The following is a 21,544-nucleotide window of genomic DNA, read 5'->3' on the forward strand; positions in this document are numbered from 1 at the left end:
ACAAATCATTGAGGCAAATTTCAAATGAATTTATGGACTTACACCGGTATTTACAAACTTAATGTAGATTTGAAATAGGTTTATTTGACAGATTGCCTTTATAGAACAGCCAAATAAACCTATAATAAAGCTTCAATAATTTTTGTGAATACGGCCGTTTATATTAATAGCAACGTTAGCGGTTTTTGTACACAAAAATGTTCTTTAAATTTTATTTAATACATTTTTAAGTGATACCACATATTCCTCACAATTTACATTCTGATGAATAAATAGCAGTATACATTTAAAACAGTTATTAAAATATACCGACCTCTTAACAGACCTCCTCATACCCACTTCAGCTGAAAAAGCAGCAACAATTTCTCTTACGAATGAATAATCGTTGTATGATAATTCATTAAAAACAAATATATACGCCTTCATTCTGGCCAGAGTCATTACTACCATAAAGGATAACTGTTTACTAGACTGGTCATTATTAATTTCAAGACATTTAAAAAAAAGTTGCTGATGATTCTTCCTTAAAATAAATCGAAAGTTAAATTCTTCAAATGACTACTTTTTATAAATAAATGCAAATTGAGAACTACACCACTTAACATATTCCTCACCATAAGATGAGGTACACTCTGTCGTGACCACGATAGCGCTCCAACGCGTAGAGCTGGGTTAGGTTAGGTAAGAGTGGCCGTCCCTTACAGACTCACTTAGACAATTTTCCCCCAATGTAATAATACTGTAGTTACAGACCAAGACCTCTGGTGGGAATCGAACCCACGACTGGCAAACCGAGCACGCTATTGTGACGCGTAGAGCTAGCCTTGATTCAGATCGGAATTGCAAATGGCCTCTAAAATCCTCATTTGTTATCTGATGTAGTGTTCTGTTATGACTTCCAACATCCGTGTCAATCTCTCAATATATTGATCTCCCGATTCGACAACTTAAGCTTCCGGAAGCCGCAATTGTTTTACAATTTGGCTGAAATTGTTCACGTGATCTGTTCTGTTACTAATTCCAACACGACGGAATGCGAGTCGGTTCATTCATTTTCTGCGTCAAGTCCTTCTGCATGGCGAAGAGCTCGGCGTATTGGCCCTCCGGAGTCTTGTGGCTGGGATGGGAAAGCCAGAACGTTCGAAATCCTCAAAATCCTTCTGTAAATGTAAAATGGATAAACATATTGCAAACTTTTTTATGGACAATTTCACTCACTAATGGGTCCAGGAAGAGCCTCACCGGCGGTGACATTTGGTCTTAAAACAAGAGCTAAATTTTTTATTGCTTGCCTAAACATTGTATTGCTTGCCGATTAGATATTTGTGAAGATATCTTATGGTGATTTCGATTCTGAAAAACAATGTAACACTTATACGGGACAACATTTTGCAAATGCCGCCTTAACCTTCTTATAGCATTACACTTTTTATACCCTCCACCATAGGATGGGGGGTATACTAATTTCGTCATTCTGTTTGTAACTACTCAAAATATTCGTCTGAGACCCCATAAAGTATATATATTCTTGATCGCCGCGACATTTTATGTCGATCTAGCCATGTCCATCCGTCCGTCCGTCCGTCCGTCTGTCTGTCGAAAGCACGCTAACTTCTTATTAGTGTAGGTCGGTTGGTATTGTAAATGGGCCATAGCGGTCCATGTTTTAATATAGCTGTCATATAAACCGATCTTGGGTCTTGACTTCTTGAGCCTCTAGAGTGTGCAATTACTATCCGATTGGGATGAAATTTTGCACGACGTGTTTTATTGTGATACCCAACAACTGTGCCAAGTATGGTTCAAATCCGTATATAACCTGATATGGCTGCCATATAAACCGATCTTGGGTGTTCACTTCTTTAGCCTGTAGAGTGCACGACGTATTTTGTTATGATATCCAATAACTGTGCCAAGTATGGTTCAACTCGGTTCATAACCTAATATAGCTGCCATATAAACCGATCTTGGGTCTTGATTTCTGGAGCCTCTAGAATGCGGAATTCTTATCCGATTTTAATGAAATTTTGCTCGACGTGTTTTGTTATGATATCCAACAACTGTGCCAAGTATGGTTCAAATCGGTCCATAACCTGATATAGCTGTCATATAAACAGATCTGGGGACGTGACTTCTTTAGCTTCTGAAGGGCGCAGTTCCTATCCGATTTGGCTGAAATTTTGCAATACGTATTTTATTTTTACTTTCAACAACTATGTCAAATAAGGTTCAAATCGGTTCATAACCTGATATAGCTGTCATATAAACCTATCTGGGATCTTGACTTCTTAAGCCTCTAGGGGTCGCAATTATTATTCGATTTGCCTGAAATTTTGTACGACGGATTCTCTCATGACCATCAACATACGTATATGTATATTTATTATGGTCTGAATCGGCCTATAGCCCGATACAGCTCCCATATAAATCGATCTCTCTATTTTACTTCTTGAGCACCCAAAGGGCGCAATTCTTATTCGAATTGGCTGACATTTTACAAAGGTCTCCATACCGGACCATATCTTAATATCGCTCTAATAGCACAGCATCTTATATCCTTTTTTTGCCTAAGAAGAGATGCGAGGAAAAGAACTCGACAAATGCGATCCATGGTGGAGGGTATATAAGATTCGGCCCGGCCGAACTTAGCACGCTTTTACTTGTTACATTTTCAATCGAAAGTGTTCATATGTTCATATGTTGTCATTTCCACCAAATAATATGGTAAACTCGCATCCTAGTCTTCGGATGAAGAACTTTCTAGCAATGCATCAAATATGCCATGAGCTTAATAAAGAGCGTTCACTTTTTCAAATTTTATATATTTGTATACCCTCCACCATAGGATGGAGATATACTAATATCGTCATTCTGTATGTAGCACCCCTATATATGCGTCTAAGACCCCATAAAGTATATTTATTCCTAATCGTCATGACATATTAAGTCATGTCCGTCCGTCTGTCTGTCGAAGACACGCTAATTTTCGAAGGAGTTAAGCTAGCCGCTTGAAATTTTGCACAAATACTTTTTATTAGAGTAGGTCGGTTGGGATTGTAAATTGGCCAAATTTGTCTTGACTTCTTGAGCCTCTAGAAAGCGCAATTCTCATTCTATATAACTGAAATTTTGCACGTGGTGTTTTAGTATCACAACTTTTTTAAGTATGGTTCAAATCAGTTCATAACCTGATATAGCTGCCATATAAACCTATTTTTTAGAACGACTTTCCTCGTGACCTTCAACATACGTGTCCAATGTGATCTGAATCGATCTATAGCTTGATACAGCTTCCATATAAACCGATCTCCCGATTTTGTTTATTGAGTCCTACAAGGCGCAATTCTTATCCGAATGAACTGAAATACTGGTATTAAATTATTTTGACTCTTTCAAAAGATGATCTAAAACAAGTAAAATGGCGTTAAGTTCGTCCGGGCCGAACTTTGGATACCCACCACCTCGGGTATATACAGGGTGGCTGATGAATATTGCTACATTTTTTTTTCGGTGTATGGAATACATTTTTCTTTTATTCATGTTAAATTAAATTATTAAATTAATTATTAAATTATTATTAATTAAATTAATTAATTAATTAATTAAATTAATTATTAAATTATTATTATTAAATAGAAAAAAAGTTATTACATTTTTTTTTGGTAGCGGCTTTCATCAGCCACCCTGTATGTAAACCACCTTTTATCAAAATGCGGTGAAAAACGCATACCTTATGTCCCATAGCAGATACATCGAAATATAATCCAATTTGGACCAAATACTAATAAGTACAAGTAATTGTTCAATTGGGGATTGGGATTGTAAAATTGTAAATGGGCCAAATCGGTCCATGTTTTGATATAGCTGCCTTATAAATCGATATTGGGTCTTGACTTCTTGAGCCTCTAGAGGGCGCAGTTCTAGTCCGATTGGACTGAAATTTTGCACGTGGTGTTTTGATATCACTTTCAACAACTGAGCTAAGTACGGTTCAAATCGGTTCATAACCTGATATAGCTGCCATATAAACCGATCTCGGGTCTTGGCTTCTTGAGCCTTTAGAATGGGCAATTCTCGTCCGATTGGACTGAAATTTTGCACGTGGTGTTTATATAGCTGCCATTTAAAGCGACCTTGGGTTTTGAATTCTTGAGCCGCTAGAGGGCGCAATTCTCATCCGGCTGAAATTCTGTACAACGGCTTCTCCCATGACCTCCTACATACGTGCCTAATATGGTTGGAATCGATCTATAACTTGATACAGCTCCCATATAAACCGATCTTCCTATTTTGCTTCTTGAGACCCTACAAGGCTCAATTCTTATCCGAATGGACTGAAATATAACACAATAACTTCTACAATGATCAGCATTCAATTTTTTGCCTAAAGCATTGTTTACCTAAAAAGAGATACTGCGCAAAGAACTCGACCAATGCGATCCATGGTGGAGGGTATATAAGATTCGGACTGGCCGAACTTAGCACGCTCTTACTTGTTATAATTTTGATTTTAGAAAAAATTTTATTGAAGTTATATACGTTTTCATTGAGGTTTTGAGCCCTCTGGCTACGTTCCTGATGGGAGCTTTAGTTTAGAATGGATTTGTACTATACATAGCATAATTGTTGGAAGTCGAAACAAAAGACTTCGTGAAAAATTTCGGCTAATAGAGGCTCAAGAAGGCAAGATCCCATCGGTTTATATGGCAGCAATATTAAGTTCTGAACAGATTCGGAACATACTTAGCACAGTTGTTGGAAGTCATAACAAACCACCTCAGCCAAATCCGATGAGAATTGCGCCATCCTATGGTGTAGGTAAAAAAAAATTGAGTATGTGATATCCAGAAACATAAAAATCTATTGGACCTGCATCCTCGCCTGTATCTCACATAGCTACATTAGAGCGATGGAAATGAATGTGCGAATGCACTGCAAAGACATTAGTTTCAAAGCCTCGCATGTTGGCGAAATGTATTTTGAACCCATCTAACATACTGTCAACTAAACAAAAACAAATTACCATGTATAATGAGGTTAGCAGACTCGAATCTCTTGCATTGTTTGAATCTAGTGTTCTGTTTTGACTTCCAACAACCTTGGCAAGTGCGATCCAAATCAGTCACTAACTTGATATAGCTTCCATGTATACTGTTCTCCCAATTTGACAACTTGGATACCCATCTATGTCCCATATCAGCTATATAGAAATACGTTCAGATTTGGACCAAATACTTATAAGTTCAAGTCATTGTTCAATTGTGTGTAAAAAAATATTGGTCTTTTAAGTAGCTGTATCAAAAAATAGACCGATCTGAACCATATATGACACGGATGTCGAAAGGCCTTACATAAGTCACTGTGCCAAATTTCAGTGAAATCGGATTATAAATTCGCCTTTTGTGTGTGCAAAATTTCAGCTCAATATCTCTATTTATAAAGACTGTAGCGTGATTTCAACAGACAGACGGACGGAGATGGCTAGATCGTCTTAGATTTTTACGCTGATCAAAAATAAAGGGTGATTTTTTTGAGGTTATAATTTTCATGCATTAGTATTTGACAGATCACGTGGGATTTCAGACATGGTGTCAAAGAGAAAGATGCTCAGTATGCTTTGACATTTCATCATGAATAGACTTACTAACGAGCAACGCTTGCAAATCATTGAATTTTATTACCAAAATCAGTGTTCGGTTCGAAATGTGTTCATTCACCGTAACGTTGCGTCCAACAGCATCATTGAAAAAATACGGTCCAATGATTCCACCAGCGTACAAACCACACCAAACAGTGCATTTTTCGGGATGCATGGGCAGTTCTTGAACGGCTTCTGGTTGCTCTTCACTCCAAATGCGGCAATTTTGCTTATTTACGTAGCTATTCAACCAGAAATGAGCCTAATCGCTGAGAAAAATTTGTCGATAAAAAAGCGGATTTTCTGCCAACTTTTCTAGGGCCCATTCACTGAAAATGATTTGCAAGCGTTGCTCGTTAGTAAGTCTATTCATGATGAAATGTCAAAGCATACTGAGCATCTTTCTCTTTGACACCATGTCTGAAATCCCACGTGATCTGTCAAATACTAATGCATGAAAATCCTAACCTCAAAAAAATCACCCTTTATAAATACTTTATAGGGTCGGAAATGAATATTTCGATGTGTAGCAAACGGAATGACAAAATGAATATACTCCTATCCTTCGGTGGTAGGTATAATAGTTCGCATCTACTCTGTGTTTGTTGATATAGAATTCAATATTCAAACATTTGAGAACACTTCTTGTCCAATCTTCGCAATAAGAACCAATCTACTGTCAAACGCATTCGGAAATGAATGGTTTATACTCGCGTGTATGTGCATACGCATACGTAAATGACCTGGTTCATATGCATATATGCATGTCTGCCATCCAACCAACAAACGCTTCCTGTAACATACAGTTAAAGTAAAAATTTCCTACAGCAAATTGTGAAAACAAATATTATATAAATATTAAAGAAGTGAAAATGAAACAACACAGGATAAATATTCCAATTTTTACGGACTGCAGAAGGAAGCTGAAAAAAACTTTGTATAGCTTAAAACAAGAAAGCCATATAACATGTAATACTATCTACCTTCTGCAAATATTCTACAAAAAATAAATGCTTTTTTAAGCATGTTAGTATGGCAAAAAGTTGTGCAAGTGCGACTTTTTTATACCCTATAACCGCAGAAGGTTTCCTAACTACAAAAAATTCCACAGCTGCAGAGGGTTCCTAACCACAGAAGGTAAATCGATTAAAATTAGAATAGAATATGGCTATTAGCAATAAAATTACAACATTAGTCTATGTATATGGAAGCTATATCACAATGTATCCCAACTAAGCCCATTCAGGAACCAATCAAGATTGTGTTTTCATGGAAAACAGTCTGCAGATAATAGAAAGCACTGTCTGCTGACTGTTAGTGGTTAATTTTGATGCTATTACAACAGTAGTTCTGCTGTTATAGCTGAATGTTTGCAATTTCAGAACAACTGCCTGACAGCTAAAAAGTCTGTTGTTTGCTGGAAGCGGCTGCTGCTAACCAAAACACATGATCGGCTAACATAAATAATAGCACAATCCCATGGTTGTACGTACCAGTTTGACCCAATGGAATCCTTCATCGGCAAGGGCTGCCTCGGTATACAACACACTGCTACAATAACATGTACAACAACATAAATAATAGCATAAAATAAAACAAGTGAGAGCGTGCTAAATTCAGCCGGGCCGAATCTTAAATACCCTCCAAAATGGATCGCATTTGTCGAGTTCTTTGCGCAGTATTTCTTTTAAGGCAAACAAAGAATAATAAGTAAGGACTGTTATACTATTGGAGCTATATCAAGTTATAATTCGATTCCGATCATAAATGAATTGAATGCTGAACATTGTAGTCATTGTGTAATATTTCAGTTCATTCGGTTAAGAATAGCGAATTATAGGGGCTCAAGAACCAAAATCGGGAGATCGGTTTATATGGGAGCTGTATCAAGCTATTGATCGATTCATAACATGTGGCTCACGTATGTTGAAGGCCATGGGAGAAGCCGTTGTACAAAATGTATGCCAAATCGGATGAGAATTGCTCTTTTAGAGGCTCCAGAAGTCAAGATCCCAGATTGGTTTATATGGCAGCTATATCAGGTTATGTACCGATATCCACCACACTCATCACTGTTTCTGGAAGTCATATCAAAACGGCCCATGCAAAATTTTAGCTAAATCGGATGAGAATTGCGCCTTCTAGTGGCTGAAGAAGTCAAGATCCAAGATCGTTTTATACGGCACCTATACCGGGTTATGAACCGATTTGGACCATACATCGCTCAAATATTGGAAGTGATACCAAAACACCACGTTTAAAATTACAACCAAATCGGATAAGAATTGCGCCTTTTAAAAGCTCAAGAAGTCAAGACCCCAGATCAGTTTATATGGCAGGTATATCACGTTAGGAACCGATTTCAACCATACTTAGCACAGTTGTTGGAAGGAGTATCAAAACACTACGTGCAAAATGACATTCAAATCGAACGGGAATTGCGCCCTCTAGAGTCTTAAGAAGTCAAAACCCAAGATCGTTTTATATGGCAGCTCTATCAAACCGTGGAACGATTTGGCCCATTTACACTAATAAGAAGTAATTGTGCCTAATTTCAAGCGGCTATCTATACTCCTTCGGAAGTTAGCGTGCTTTTGACAGACAGACGGACGGACATTGCTTGTTCGACTTAAAATGTCACGACGATCAATAATATATATACTTAATGGGGTCTTAGGTGCATATTTAGAGGTGTTACAAACAGAATGGCGAAACTAGTATACCCCCATCCAAGGGTGGAGGTCAGTTCACCAATAATACGTCTTCAATATTTTAGTACATTTTTATACCCTCCACCATAGGATGGGGGGTATACTAATTTATATATATATTCTTGATCGTCGCGACATTTTATGTCGATCTAGCCATGTCCGTCCGTCTGTCCGTCCGTCCGTCTGTCTGTCGAAAGCACGCTAACTTCCGAAGGGGTAAAGCTATCCGCTTGAGATTTTGCACAAATACTTCTTATTAGTGTAGTTCGGTTGGTATTGTAAATGGGCCATATCGGTCCATGTTTTGATATAGCTGCGATATAAACCGGTCTTGATTTCTTGATCTGGGATCTTGACTTCTTGTGCCTCTAGAGGTCGCAATTATTATCCGATTTGCCTAAAATTTTGTACGACGGATTCTCTCATGACCATCAACATACGTGTTTATCATGGTCTGAATCGGTCTATAGCCCGATACAGCTCCCATATAAATCGATCTCTCTATTTTACTTCTTGAGCCCCCAAAGGGCGCAATGCTTATTCGAATTGACTGACATTTTACACAGGTCTCCAACATATAATTTAATTGTGGTACAAACCGGACCATATTTTGATATCGCTCTAATAGCAGAGCAAATCTTTTCTTATATCCTTTTTTGCCTAAGAAGAGATGCCGGGAAAAGAACTCGACAAATGCGATCCATGGTGGAGGGTATATAATATTCGGCCCGGCCGTACTTAGCACGCTTTTACTTGTTATGTTTGCTTTCGCTGTTGCTTGTTTATTTTTCATAGTCATAGTTAAGCAACCAGTTTGCTTTTTTATACCCACCACCATAAGATGGGGGTATACTAACCTAGTCATTCCGTTTGTAACATCTCGAAGTATTGATCAGCGACCCTATAAAGTATATACATATTCTTGATCGTCTGAACATTTTGAGTCGATCTGGCCATGTCCGTTCGTCGATAGCGGTCCGATAGCGGTGGAACGCTTAAAACTAAGTGCTTGTTGGGGGTTGCAAATGGGCCATATCGGCTCAGATTTAGATGTAGGTCCTTTGTAAACCGACCTCCCGATTTGAATTTTTGAGCCCCTATAAGCCGCAAATTTAATCCGATTGGTCTGAAATTTTTTTACATGCATATGTTATTTTACGACTTCCAATAACCGTGCCGAGTACGCTTGAAATCGGTCTAAAACCTAATATAACTACCACACAATCCCATGGCAGCCGGTTGTACGCACCGGATTGACCCGATGGAATCCTCATCGGCAAGGGCTGCCACCTCAGTGTACGTGTTCGTCTTTTTTCGTCATGGAAGAGGCACATCCCGGAGTGCCTTCTCCGCTCGCTTCTGGTCCGTACCGGGATTGAAAAGAACCCCGGACCCTGGTTCTGTTCGGTTTGCCAGAACCGCCTTCATCATCGGTCGGTGTCGGTGAGGTGTAACCGGTGCATGGAGTGGGTACATTTCCGATCTTGCTCTGGCCTCACTTCACTACGGGAGTATGGTCATACTGGCTATGTCGCAAGGTGCAGTGCGAACATAGCCAGCAGTGGGTCACAAGCGCCATCGTCGTCGCATTCGGCGTCCTCATCGTCGGACTATGTGACCCCCCCGACCTCTCCCGTACGCCAACTTACGCAACGGCAGCTTCCTAGCCCTAATTTTGCCAGGCCAGTGCCTGGAAGTGTATCGTTCTTGCAGTTAAACTGCAACGGACTTCGTGGCAAGATCGATGAGATCGTGGACTTTATGAGTCGGAAGAGCATATTGGTCGCAGCGATCCAGGAGACAAAGCTGACAAACACCTGCAGCTTGCACAGTTGTCACGGTTACAATGTGCTACGTAAGGATCGTTCAAGGAATGGAGGTGGGGGATTAGCCTTCGTAATACACCATTCCGTGCAGTATAGACCTATGTCGCCTGCTCTTGTGACCTCTACATGGAATGCATGGGGATAGCAGTCAGGTCTGGTACTGCCGAGAAAGAGCTATACAACGTGTTTATACCGCCGGTTGGTAGCTGTGCCCCGATTCATGGCCAGGCTTACAACCCCGACATAAGTGGGTTGCTATCTGGCCATAATCGTCTGGTTCTAGGAGATTTCAATGCGCATCACACGTCATGGCATTCTCCCCTAGGTAACGACCAGCGTGGCAGAGCAGATTGATAGCTCCACGTTTTGCACGGTGAATAAGGATGCCCCCACTAGGATTACGAGGAGGTGCAGCAGCTCGCCAGACATCTCAATTGCATCCCCTGATCTCCTGAGTGACATATCCTGGCAAGCCGTCATCTCTTTGGGGTCAGACCACCTCCCCATAATTCTCACCATCGACCGACCACCCGACTTCATAACCTCTGAACGCCGGACGTTTATCAATTATAAGAAGGCCGATTGGACTGGCTTCAGAGAGTATACCAATCGCCGCTTCAGTGAACTACCACCCTCATCTGATGTGCTTGTCGCCGAGAGGAAATTCCGAGACATCATTAACGCAGCAGCCGCTCGCTTTATACCAGCCGGTCGAATACCCCAAGTGCGGCCCAATTTCCTGCGCAAGCAGTGGTACTCGCAGACGAGCGTGATAGGATTCGTGCTATGGACCCCGTTAACCGCAGAATCAGCGAATTGAATCTGGAAATAAACAGGGTAGTCAACGAACGAGAGAGACAGGGCAAGGAGGAGAACCATTCACCGTATTCGTGGTCTCCGAGCCAATGAACAGCCATCACAATTTACCGTGGGCGAAGTTACGAATGTCTTCCGTGGCGCCAAATCTTCTAAGGCGTTTGGCCCCGAAGGAATCTCTACATTGATGTTGAAGAATCTGGATTCACCTGGAGTTGAGTATCTTACCACTGTCATTGAACACTATTATAGTTCCCGATGTCTGGAAAATGGGCAGAGTGATCCCGCTACTGAAGCCTGGAAAAGACCCGAGTTTGGGGGAATCGTACAGACCGATATCCCTTCTCTCACCAGTGGCAAAGACGCTTGAGGCATTACTCCTCCCCAGCCTGGTAGGAGAATTTCCATTCGCCGAGCATCAACATGGATTTTGGAGACAGCACAGCACAACAACAGCTTTGCATGCCATCATTGCACACAATTGCCGTGGCGTCAATCAGATCAGGCCATGTGATACGACGGTCCTCGTGGCACTGGACCAATCGAAGGAATTCGACACGGTCAGCCATGCCAAAGTATTTGAGGATATCGCCAACACGTTCCTCCAGCCAGGCCTGAAACAATGGGTCGCGAATTATCTGTGTGGTCGCCAGTCATTTGTGGAATTTAGGGATAAGAAGTCGAAACACCGTAGAGTGAAACAGGGAGTTCCCCAAGGTGGGGTGATATCTCCGGCACAGTTTAACCTCTACCTATCCTCCATTCCACCCCCTCCAGACGGCATAGAGATCGTATCATATGCGGACGATTGTACGATCATGGCATCAGGCCCCCCACCCATTGATGACATCTGCGATAGGTTGAACGTCTACCTCAACGAGCTTGCCTCATATTTCGCTGCAAGAAATCTGAAGATATCCGCCACCAAATCTTCAGCCACACTGTTCACTACAAATACTCGTCTCGTCAACTATGTGACACGCAGTGGAATAATATTCAGATCTGTCAGAATGCCGCCCTCCGAACTGCGACGGGCTGTCTCCTCAGTTCTCATGTGGACCACCTCCATCAGGAGACAAAGATCCTACCAGTGCGAAGACATAACTACCTGCTGTCCAAGCAATACGTTTTGGGCTGTTATCGCAGAAACCATCCAAACCACCATCTTTTGGATAGATATCCACCGCCCAGAAGCCTTAAGGTAGATCTACACGATCTAAAGCGTGAGGTTCAGCGCTACAAAAGAAAACCTCTAGATCAAGCGGCATATCAAGCGGGTCTGAACAACATTCATGCAGACACGGTAGCAGACGCGTTAATTGGCTACCGGGTGAATGTAGTCCTTGGAGAACGACCGCCACCCATTGCACCCGAAGAAATCGACCTCCCCCGGCAAACCAGAGTAGTTCTGGCTCAATTACATTCCGGCAGATGCAGCCGCCTCAATTCCCACAGAGCTAGGATTGATGCCGACGTGCAAGATGTATGTCCCGATTGTAACCAGGGACCGCACGATACACGTCACCTGTTTAACTGCCCGGTCAGACCCACTCAACTCAGACCCAGATCCCTGTGGACGCACCCCATCTTAGTCGCAGAGTTCCTGGGTCTCGACACTCAACAGAATCAAGCAGACGAAAGATGGAACACAATAAACTGCTACAACAACAACCATACAACCTGATCCTTTGATTTCACGACTGGATCCCTTGGAAACCACAATTTTTGTCCAATTAGGCAAAAATTTTGCATGTAGTGCTCTGTTACGGCTTCCAACAACTGTGCCAAGTACGGTGCAAATCGGTCTTTAACCGGATTTAGCTCCCATATAAACCGATCCCTCGATTATCCTTTTTCAGTTCCTAAACGCTTTAATTTTTTCCTGGTTGGGCAGAACGTTAATCCTTGTTTTATTTTACTTAAAAAAAAAAAAATAATGCAAAGTTAATTTGTTTGCGATATTATTTTGAAGTCAACAATTCAAATACTGTTTGGCCATCAAGTTTAAAAGCAATCACAACGGTTTTTTTTTAATTTTTAAATAATATTGGTGTCCATTCGTAAAGCCAAAATAACTTATTATCTTTGGCTTGTTACCATCTCTATCCATTTGCCCACATTGACCATTCACTTTAATTTTCACTCTGGTTATGTTGCAAAGTTATCGGCGATGATTGTTGACTTTAATGTTGCTACTGACTCAGCAACAAATTTAAAGTATACTTTTAGGCTTAAAAATTAATTGTCATTTTGTTTACTTTCATTATCGTAGAGTGTTATCACATTTAATCAATATTTATCCTTACGCTCGCCATTCCATGGTTTGTAGATGTGTGGTGTTTTTTTGGTTGGTTTTTCTGCTTGTCCTGTTGTGTCCTTTCATGGCCTGTATTTTGTACATCGTCTTCTGCTTAATTCCCCTTTTAACCATAAAAAATCAATTCACATTATGTGCTACCCCCTCTTTGCAGCAACAGTTGTTGGTAAACCGGCTGACTGGCAAACGGGCATCATCGACAAGCAGCCAGTGTCACCAACCATGTTCTTGTTATCGCAACGTTACGATGTGGCTGTTGCTGAAGTTTTTGTTTGCCGCTTCTGCCGTTTTTCTTCTACTTTACTGGCACTTAATGTCAACTAACCAAGCAAAAAAAAAATTGCAAAAGCGAAACGTGGTCATTTTAAAATGTTTGTATTTAACGTACTACATATATTACAGAATGCACCTTGGGTTACTTTGAAGGGCCATTCTAAGCAAAATTGTAGTACAAAACTCAACGCTATAATTCTGTTTTGGCCTTTATGGTTGCAGGGTAAACAAACTAGAAATGTGCGGGAAAAATGTGAAAATGTTACTCACACATAACCTTTTTATCTCGGCTCATGTTCACGCGCGCTCACGAGACAAACATTTTTGCACAAACACTACTCACAAAACACTAACGAAAAAATCAGGACTCAAGAGACAATCATCACTCTCGAAAACTCACGAGTCACGGTTAAACAAATATTTTTGCATGAAGCGTCTCAAATCATACAACATTTGAACGTACGAATAGTAGTGTATAAAATGTATCAGCCATGCATAACCACTTATTTGCTCTTTTTCATTTTTTTGTATCGTACATTAAAATACCGTATGATTGGAGAACATGCAAAAAATGAAGTTTTTCGTTATGTGTTTAAGCTTCAGTCGCAATTTTTTCGTGAGTCATGATAGGTGTCGTGAGCATGACTTCACTCACTCACGCGCGAATAATTTTAGTTCAATCACGGTCTCACATGATTGGATTTAGAAGTTGTTATGTTTTATATTATTTTATATTGAACAAAATAATAAAAAGAAATAGATTTACCAATCTCAAGAACAAAATTAGGAGTTATGTAGAAATAGGGGCTTAAACTAAAATTTATGGCAATTGTAAATAGTCGAAGACAGAATATTATCACTTTCCCATAGAGAAGAAGTTGGTTTCCTTCCGTTGAACCAGCCAGTTTGAAATAAGAAACAGACTTTTTCTGCTTGCAAGTGCAGGATATGCAAGCAGGCAATGTTCTACAGTTTCCGTGAGTTTCAGTCTTTAGTCTATCAGCATATTTTTAAATCAGACTTCTGTTCAATAAGAACTTAAATGTCCCCACTGTATCTGGTTCCTTTAAGCTAGCATGTTGGTATAAAAAGCTTTAGGCTGATGTTTTGCTTCGTTGGTCGGCTAAAATGTTTCTGTTATGTCTCGTAAACTGAATGTGGGTGTAGATTTATAGAGAATGAGGTAAATTGTCCTTGTCCGTTCATTTTGGTAGTAGTGTTATGTTTGTTATACTTACATCCACCGATAGGCCATTGGCTGCTGATGGGAATATTTTCCATGCCGGATTCTCCTTTGGCGTGTAGCGATAAAATTCCCGACGTCCACGATACCATTTAACCGTGTACAAAGTGTCATTTTCAATGTCGTAATTACAGATTAAAATCGCATTATCACCGCGTTTAACGGCCAACGGTATGGTTACGCTGACATTACGCAAAGCCAATATGAAATCTAGGGTAAAAATGAGAAAACAAACCGAAAAAAAGGACTCAGTTAAATTTCAGTTTTAAAACATATTCATTGAGTGCCTGCAAAGAAAGTACATACTGCAAGCTAAGATACAATGATTTTAAGAATTAATGATAAAATATTACGAGGACATAGACATCGACAGAGACAGAGACAACACCATTAATGTCAACAGCAACAACAACAATAACAACATCAGCATCAACTACACGGCAGCATCATCAATGATATGGCAGCATCCCTGGGAACAGGAAAAATATTATCACCAAACTGTCAGCCCATTGAAGCCTGCCTAGCTGAGTGCGAGACCACAGTCAAGGCAACAGCATCAAACACATCAGCATTTGGCCTCAAGTTCCTACCTCCCACCTTCGCGCCTCATCAGGCTGTCCCTTCCAACAAAAAAGCACTCAGCAAACGGAATGAGGTGTTAATCGCCAAAGACTCAACATATGGTGTAAAGAGTCAATAAATGTTGTTGCTGTCGTTGGTTGACGTTGCTTTTTGGTCCCTTTTGCCACTCATTGAAAAGTTATTGATTTTTTGTTAATCCCCCAAGATTTTATGGCTTAAAAATGAGGACAAAAATAAAGAATTTAATGCGTTTGTCTTTTTAACAACAACGACAAAGGGATATTTAATTCACTTAAGTGTTCTGCAAAGACATTAAATGGAATGGCATTGGTGAAAGCGGAAACTGGAAATTTGGGTTTAAAATTATCCATCCTATAGAATATTGGAAGCATTGACAAAAACACCCACACACGCAAAGTCATACATACATATACCGATAGCCATGACCAGTGGTGTTGTATTTCTGGAATTTTAAAATCCATTAAGGATGCTGAATTTTAAATTGGCTGGCAACAACATCAAATAGATTTAGAACAATTTAGTCATCCCAAATTTCGTAAAGCATGATTTTAGGCGCACTTAAAAACAACACTCAGCACGTATTGGAGAGGCCATGCCGAAAATGGATACAACATTGTATTGATGTGGCGGTTTACTATTTCAAACACATTTCACAGAAATGGAATTAAATTTGCCTATGAATGGATCTGAATTTTAAGTGATTAATGCTGTTATGTCGAAAGTGTCCATATTATGAAACATTGTATAAATAACTAAGAGTTTGGCCTTAATCGAAAATTCTTCTGAATATTCAAGGCAACGACTTGCCATGGATCTCATATTTCTGTAACAACATGAAATATGAGTTGTGTGGCTCAGGCCAGGCAAAAAATTCTGCATTTTCTGAGACGTTAATTTGTAGATTCATATTTTTGTAATCTTTATATAAACTTGTATTTTATATACACTTGTATTGTATAAAAGATGATGCGAATCGTAACATAACAGTGAATGGTGAGCGCTACCGTGAGATGATATCCAACTTTTTTTTGCCCAAAATGCAAGAGCTTGAGTTGCATGACATGTAGTTTCAACAAGACGGTGACACATGCCACACAGCAGGCGTGACATAGGACTTATTGAGAGGCGAGTTCGGTGAACATTTTATTTCGCGTTAGGGACCGGTCAATGGCTGACTAGATCGTGTGATTTAACGCTTTCAGATTATTTTTTGTGGGGCTATGTTAAAACTCATGCCTATGCAGACAAACCCGCTTCATTTGACTCATTTATTCGTGAGATACCGGCCGAAATGTTGGAAAGAGTATGCCAAATTTGGACTAAGCGGATGGACCATTTGAGGTGCAGTCACGGTCAACATTTGTATGAAATAATCTTCAAACATGAAATTATATGAACCGTACTATCGACTCAAATAATGATTTGATGCATTTTTCTAAAAAAGTGGATTTTTTGTATTTCGGGTCGAAAAAAGTTGTTTCATTAACTAGTCTTTATTAAATAAATTGCTTAAAAACCTTAACTTTTTACACCCTCCACCATAGGATGGGGGTATATTAATTTCGTCATTATGTTTGTAACAACTCGAAATATGCATTTTTCAAAAAAAGTGGATTTTTTGTATTTTGGGTCGAAAAAAGTTGTTTCATTAACTAGTCTTTATTAAATAAATTGCTTAAATACCTTAACTTTTTACACCCTCCACCATAGGATGGGGGCATATTAATTTCGTCATTATGTTTGTAACAACTCGAAATATGCGTCTAAGATACCATAAAGTATATATATTCGTGATCGTCATGACATTTTAAATCGATCTAGCAATGTATGTCCGCCAAATTCATCCATGTTTTGATATAGCTGTCATATAAACCGATCTTGGGTCTTGACTTCTTGAGCCTCTAGAGGGTGCAATTCTCTTCCGATTCGACTGAAATATTGCATGTCGTGTTTTGGTATCACTTCCAACAACTGTGCCAAGTATGGTTCAAATCGGTTCATAACCTGTTATAGCTGCCATATAAGCCGATCTTGGGTCTTGACTGCTTCAGCTTTAAGAAGGCGCAATTCTTATCCGATTTGGCTGTAATTTTGCACGCGGTATTTTGGTATGACTTCCAACAGCTGTGCTCAGTATGATTCAAATCGTTTTATAACCTTGTATAGATGCCATACAAACCGATCTTGGATCTTGACTTCTTGATCCGCTGGAGGGCGCAATTCTCATCCGATTTGGCTGAAATTTTGCACGAGGTGTTTTGGTATGACTTCCAACAACTGTGCTAAGTACGGCGCAAATCGGTAAATAACTTATATAGCCGCCATATAAACCGATCTGGCATTTTGACTTCTTGACCCTCTGGAGAGAGAAATTCCCATCCGATTTAGCACTAATTTTGTACAACGGCTTCTCCCATGGCCTTCAATATACGTGTGCAATATGGTCTTAATCGATCTATAGCTTGATACAGCTCTTATATAAACCGATCTCCCCATTTTGCTTCTTAAGCCCCTACAAGGCCCAATTCTTATCCGAATGGACTGAAATATTACACAATGACTACAATGTTCAGCATTTAATTTATGGTCCGAATCGGACTATAACTTGATATAGCTCCAATAGGATAACAGTCCTTAATCATTATTCTTTGTTTGCATAAAAAGAGATACTGCGCAAAGAACTCGACAAATGCGATTCATGGTGGAGGATATATAAGATTCGGCCCGGCCGTAATTAGCACACTCTTACTTGTTCTTCTTCTTTTCGAAAGTAAAAAATATATCGTAGGTGGAGTTTGAACAAGATATGTCAACTTAAACTTATTTCTTTCTGAACTTAAAAATTAAATATATTTTAGTAATTCCCTCGCCTTCTCACTATCCGTAGAATTTTCGTCGTTGTACCGATCGTTTCGTTGTTTCACAGTGTTACAAGAGCATTATTGTTATTCTTATTGTCATTGCAATTGTTTATCGCATTATATACAGTGATGGAAAAAATTAAAGCGCGGATTTATGCCAGTCAGCATTTCCGTTAAACAAATTTTAATATTGCTTTAATGGCATAATTTCTTTAACAAAAACTTTTCACTATATGGTTATGCATTAACTGATTATACCCTACATAATTTATTATACCCACTATCATTTTCATTAAGCTTAAACTTGAATCGGACAGCACTCTTTGATATGTTAGAAGTTTGCCCCTGTTCCTTAATAAAACAGAATGTTCATGGGTAAATTTGCATTTACACCACTACTGTAGTACAGGGTATTATAACTTAGTGCATTTGTTATATTGACGATGAACGCCCGAGTTTGAATCGAGGCGAGACCATCAATACAATTTTTTTTTGCAGTAGTGGTTCTCCCCTCATAATGCTGGCAACATTTAAGAGGTACTATGCCATGTAAAAACTTATTTCTGAAGAGGTGTCGCACTGCGGCACGCCGTTCGGACTCGGCTATAAAAAGGAGGCCCCTATTCATGAGCTTAAACTTTACACAAACTCAACATTTTTTATTAAAAAACTGAAAAAACCCATCGAGTTCTCAAAACGCAAAGCTAAAACCCCAAATTTGATAACATATTTTTGTTACCCCAGGTTGTACCAATATATGTGCAAAAAATGTTTTGCCCCATCCAAGGATTGAGGTGTCTACGGCCATTTTTTTTTTTTTTTGTGAAAAATTTCCATTTTGCAGACATCTTTACCAAGTATGGGCATTTTAAGTATTTTCGTCAAAAAATTTACTTGCACTTTTTTGAGAAGATATTCGTCTTCAAAATACTGACAAACCAGAAGGATATCTTCATTGGTTTTGGCTTTATGATAATCTCGATGGGAATTTTGGTTTTCAAAAATCTGTACACTTTAGTATTTTGATTTCATCTTGGACATGTTTTTGTAAAGCAAGTCCTCAACTTATACCAAAAATATATATTTTAAAGGGTGATTTTTTTGAGGTTAGGTTTTCAAAAATCTGTACACTTTAGTATTTTGATTTCATCTTGGACATGTTTTTGTAAAGCAAGTCCTCAACTTATACCAAAAATATATATTTTAAAGGGTGATTTTTTTGAGGTTAGGATTTTCATGCATTAGTATTTGACAGATCACGTGGGATTTCAGACATGGTGTCAAAGAGAAAGATGCTCAGTATGCTTTGACATTTCATCATGAATAGACTTACTAACGAGCAACGCTTGCAAATCATTGAATTTTATTACCAAAATCAGTGTTCGGTTCGAAATGTGTTCATTCACCGTAACGTTGTGTCCAACAGCATCTTTGAAAAAATACGGTCCAATGATTCCACCAGCGTACAAACCACACCAAACAGTGCATTTTTCGGGATGCATGGGCAGTTCTTGAACGGCTTCTGGTTGCTCTTCACTCCAAATGCGGCAATTTTGCTTATTTACGTAGCCATTCAACCAGAAATGAGCCTCATCGCTGAACAAAATTTGTCAAAATTTGAACACATTTCGAACCGAACACTGATTTTGGTAATAAAATTCAATGATTTGCAAGCGTTGCTCGTTAGTAAGTCTATTCATGATGAAATGTCAAAGCATACTGAGCATCTTTCTCTTTGATACCATGTCTGAAATCCCACGTGATCTGTCAAATACTAATGCATGAAAATCCAAACCTCAAAAAAATCACCCTTTATATATGAAATATTTAAAAATATGGGCAAAAATGCCTACCCAATGTGGACAACTCGGCTTTTTTTCCTACTCATTCTTGACAAAACACGCATACGGAAGAACTAAAGAAGTGGAAAACAGTCTGCCATTTTTAATGATTTCAGATATATTTACATATGAAATTTGAAATGTATAGAGCGGAGGTGTTTATTAGACAATCTTCAAAATTTCAGGGTCCTAGAAAGTCCGGATCTATTATTGGGCTTTTTCATCAAGTCAATTTTTGTTTTTCAGTGAAATGCTCATTTTATGGGTCATTTTTCGAAATTTCTTAATTCGTTGGAAAATGCTTCTCAAGCCCTATAAAACACATGCTTTTTTGTGTTTAATATCTCTATTTGTTGTTGAGATATTTTGTCAGCTTTTCAAACCGGTAAAAAAAATTGAAAATTGGTTGAGAAATGCCTTACATTTTCAACCAATTCGAACCAATTTTGGTATATAATGTCTTGTTATACCCTCCAACATAGGACGGAGATATACTAATATCGCCAATCCGTATGTAACTTATCGATGCAATGATCCGAGATCCAACAAAGTATATATATTACTGACATTCTCAGTCTATTTAGCTATGTTCGTCGAATGAACGCTAACTTTCGAAAGAGCAAAGCTAGGTGCTTGAAATTTTGCACAAATACATAACATTTTCTACAACAGATGTGTTAAGTGTGGTCCGAATTGGTCAAAAATCCTGAAAAAGCTCCCATATTAACATATCTTCTGATTATTGGTCTTGAGCCTCTAGAGGGCGCAATTCTTATCCGATCTGGCTAAAATTTTGGACAATGACTTCATATATGACCTCCAATATACGTGCCCAGTATGGTCTGAATTAGTCTAAAACCTGAAAAAGATTTCATAAAAACCGATCTCCTGATTGTATTTCCCGAGCACCTAGAGGGTGCAGTTCTTGTCTGGTTTGGCTGAAATTTTGCACAACGATTATTCCTATGAACTTCAACTTGCGTGACAAATATTTTGCAAAATTACTTCTTCTATGACCTCCAATTTCTTTGCCAGTATGATCGAAATCCTGATATAGCTCCCATCAGGGACGTAGCCGGAATTTTATTTGGGGGGAGCCACCCAACATTCTTTCAAAATGGAAAATTGCAAAATTGCAAAAATTTTTATGTTACTGTGAAATTGGTAAAGATACCTCAAATTTTTTATTTCAAAATTGTCGTCGCTACTGGTTGCAGCAATTGGCCCATCGGCGGTGACATGTGGTTAAAGTCAGTGCTAAGTTTTGTACGGCTTGCCATCACACTATTTTCAGGCCGATCCTAATCTTTCAAAGCCTTTAAAATCTGCTTGTTTTTGCGATAGTTATTGTGATAGTTTTGGCGAACAAGCTTCAGTACTTTCTTGATATTTATAGCCTACACCACTACTGTGGT

General features: G+C 39.1%; 1 protein-coding gene across 2 annotated transcripts in view; it reads right to left on the reverse strand.

Moving 5' to 3' along the window:
- Positions 1 to 21,544, reverse strand: part of LOC106091617 (uncharacterized) — a 499,339-nt gene that overhangs the window by 33,980 nt on the left and 443,815 nt on the right. For both annotated transcript variants that reach the window (XM_059364400.1, XM_059364401.1), the window contains exon 4: positions 14,820 to 15,034. In XM_059364400.1, coding sequence (XP_059220383.1) covers positions 14,820 to 15,034 — 215 coding nt within the window. The remainder of the gene's footprint in view (positions 1 to 14,819; positions 15,035 to 21,544) is intronic.

The sequence above is a fragment of the Stomoxys calcitrans genome, chromosome 3 (genome assembly GCF_963082655.1).
Source record: "Stomoxys calcitrans chromosome 3, idStoCalc2.1, whole genome shotgun sequence".
NCBI classification, from domain to species: Eukaryota; Metazoa; Arthropoda; class Insecta; order Diptera; family Muscidae; genus Stomoxys; species Stomoxys calcitrans.